This window comes from Myotis davidii, unplaced genomic scaffold (assembly GCF_000327345.1).
Source record: "Myotis davidii unplaced genomic scaffold, ASM32734v1 scaffold399, whole genome shotgun sequence".
In the NCBI taxonomy this organism is placed as follows: domain Eukaryota; kingdom Metazoa; phylum Chordata; class Mammalia; order Chiroptera; family Vespertilionidae; genus Myotis; species Myotis davidii.
The window spans coordinates 2,032,637-2,035,940 of NW_006292094.1; the positions used below are offsets into that span (position 1 = coordinate 2,032,637).

A 3,304-nucleotide genomic window follows, 5' to 3' on the forward strand; every position below is an offset into this window, starting at 1 on the left:
CGGGCGGGGCGGGGGCTGGAGACACCACTAAAGCCCGGCTGGGGCTGGCGGTCCCCAAACTTGAGCGCGCATCGCACTACGCACCTCCACCTAGAGCAGCGGTTCTCAACCTGTGGGTCGCGACCCCTTTGGCGGTCGAACGACCCTTTCACAGGTGTCGCCTAAGACCATCCTGCAGATCAGATATTTACATTATGATTCATAACAGTAGCAGCATTACAGTTATGAAGTAGCAACGAAAACGACCCTTTCACAGGGGTCGCCTAAGACCATCCTGCATAGCAGATATTTACATTACGATTCATAACAGTAGCAGCATTACAGTTATGAAGGAGCAACGAAAATAATTTTATGGTTGGGTCACAACATGAGGAACTGTATTTAAAGGGCCAGAAGGTTGAGAACCACTGACCTAGAGTTTCCAGGCAGTAGCGCTGGGCCCTGAGAGGATGTCTTTCCCACAAGTGCCCCAGGGATGCCCAGGTTGCAGGTCCCTGGACCACATTTTGTCTGCACCGACCTAAGCACCCGCGGGGTCAGGGTGTGGCAGGCTTTATTGCTATGGTTACATGATTTACATGGCCGATGCATAGTAAGTGTAGGAGAAACAGTATGTACAGTTACACTGAAAAGAGGAAGTGAGAACAACACCGTCCACAGAAAATGGAATGCAGGCTTGAACCACCCTGTTCTGAGATGATTCTTGCCTTCAGTTATGTCCCAGACAGGGAGCACCCACCAACTGCGGCCAGGCCCTGGGCTCCAGGATGGGGCGGGGCAGAGGGGGTGTGGGGAAGGTTCACAGAGCACAGCTCCCTTCTCATGGTTCGCCCCGCCCCCACTCAGCGCTCACAGACACGATGACCGTGTTCTCTGTCACCTCGTTCACTTCTATCCTCCTGCCGATGGTAGGAAACCCGTTTCATGATCCCATCCACAGAGAAGAAAACTGAAGCACAGAGAGAATTCACGGCTGCCGCAGTCTTTGGCTGCTCAGCCCTGAAGAGGTGGGGCAGTCAGAGCCTCAGCTTCCTTCTGTGCAGAAGGGCAGGGGTCCCCGCATCCTGGGGTTGTGAGGGTGAAAGGATGAGATGTGCATACTTTCAGCAGGTGCCTGTCGCCTCCCGCGTGCTTAGCAACTAGTAATCGTAACAACGGTGACTGTTGCTTGGTCCAGATGTTGAAAGGGTGTCGGTAGGACTTCACCCTCTCTCCATCTCGGCATTGACCTTTACAACTTTGGCTTCATTAACCATAACTATCTCTGCATTCTCAGATAACTCATGTAGGCTTGGTACAGGTTGGTTTACTTCAATTTCAGATGCTGAACATGTAAGAGAATCATTTGGAGGATAATCTGTACATATATCTGCTTTTACTTCTGATTCTGAAGGTAACTTGTTGGGTTGCGGCCTTCCCTAAACTGCCGTTGAGACCAAGAGGGAGACGTTCTTACTGGCCTGGATCCTGTGAATAAAACCCCAGTGCTGTTTCCCAGAAGTAAACGGGAACAATGGTGGGGCAGGCGCATAGCAGATGTCCACTACGCACGTAAACTCCATCGGAGCCCTGTGAGGCAGCTCTTGCCCTCCCATCAGACAGAGCAGGAGGCTAAGCCAGGGACTAGCAGGGGAACGCCCACCTGATGGAGTCTCTTTGGTCGCAGGCACCCTGCAGTCCAGCCCTGTGATCCCGTCTCCGTCGGGGTCCCTCAGTGGCTCCCAGGACGATAGCGATTCCGATATGGCCTTCAGTGTCAACCAGTCCTCCTCGGCCTCCGAGTCCTCCCTGGGTAAGGAGATGCAGACCTGGGGCGGGCGCAAGGGCAGGGGCTGGCCTGGCTCCTTCCCAGGGCTAAGCAGGGCGGTCACCTCCGCCCCCCACCCCCACCCCGCATCCTCTCCTTCCTCGGCTGTGCATTCAGCTGGCGGGAAGAGAAGCATCTAGATGTGGCTCCCCGAAGGGCGATAGTGGTGCCTGATGCTTGGGGGCAGGAAAGGGGCAAAACCCAGACAAAAAGCCGAAGTCGGTGTCTCCCCAGGTTGTCCCCCATGGGTTCCCCCAGAGAGACTTTGCCTTCTTGGGGTTGCCCCAACAGAACCCACCTGAGAACCACATTACTTAGGTCTGGCCTGGCCTTCCTCTCTGCAGTGACAGCCCCCAGCTCCCCGCTGAGCCCCCCGGTGTCCCCCGTGTTTCCCCCACCGGAACCGGCAGGCAGCAAGAACGGCGAGTGCACGGTGTGCTTCGATGGCGAAGTGGACACGGTCATCTACACGTGTGGACACATGTGCCTGTGCACCAGCTGCGGCCTGCGGCTCAAGAGGCAGGCTCGGGCCTGCTGCCCCATCTGCCGGCGGCCCATCAAAGACGTCATTAAGATCTACAGGCCGTAGCCTGGCCCGCCAATGGGCCTTGGCCAGAGCAAGGTCACCTTTCTGAAGCCCCTCTGGGCCGGGCAACCACCATGACCACCAGGGAGCCCAAGGGCAGTGGCCATCTCGTCTGTCACTCTCCGTGGTGGGCGAGGCATGACAGTTGTGGAGACGAGGCCCTGGGGGTCTGAGCCAAGGCGAGGGTTGCTTCTGGCTCAAGAGTGCTTCGCCCCCAAAGGCCGACCCAAAAGCAAGCTCAGGAACTGCCTGGCAGACCGCCCGTCCCTCTGGTGACCTCTCGGCTGGGAAACGGCATCCTCTGTGCAATGCTTTTTGCTGGGGGTGGGTTGAGGTGTGTGCGTGCGTGTGGGGGCGGGGGGACTGAGCAGGGAGAGGGCATGTGTGAGAGAATGAGAGAGAACGCATCGGTATTTATACAGGGATCTTGGCTCCAGGAGACTAAGGAATGTGCGACCTGGAGCCCAGACACTAGCGAGACTAGAAGTGGCTGGCTTTCTGGGGCTGTGACGTCTGCTGGTTTTGAATGTGTGAAGCCTGCACCTGAACAGACTCCTCGGATGGTATGGAAAAGGGGCCGCAGACACCCTAGGAGCAGAGCAGGAAAGAATAGCTCGCTGTTTACAGCCCCGAGCAGCAGCTCCTTGGGGGTCAGGTGGGCGGAGAACACAGAACAGTTTGCCTCTCTGGTTGCTAACCTGCCCTGGAGGGGCGCTGTGCTGGGCGCTGCAGCCACGTGAGGGCTCTGGGCAGGCCGCCCCGGAAGCCTTTTCCCCCCTTCGCCCCAGGCAGCCTGATCAGAAGCACACTGCCCCAGCCCCTGCCCTTGCCCCTGCCCGCTTTGGGGCTTTTCCTGGGGAGGGGGAGAAGCCTAGAGGGGCTCGCCTGGAGCTGGGAAGGCCACTGGAGGG

The 3,304-nt window shown here is 57.6% G+C and overlaps 1 protein-coding gene across 1 annotated transcript in view; it reads left to right on the forward strand.

The window, feature by feature from the left end:
- NEURL1B (neuralized E3 ubiquitin protein ligase 1B) overlaps positions 1-3,267 on the forward strand; it is a 13,313-nt gene extending 10,046 nt beyond the window's left edge. Inside the window, exons 4-5 of the mRNA XM_015565138.1 lie at positions 1,667-1,792; positions 2,152-3,267. Coding sequence (XP_015420624.1) covers positions 1,667-1,792; positions 2,152-2,396 — 371 coding nt within the window. The 3' untranslated portion in view covers positions 2,397-3,267. The remainder of the gene's footprint in view (positions 1-1,666; positions 1,793-2,151) is intronic.
- The last annotated feature ends 37 nt before the right edge of the window (positions 3,268-3,304 follow it).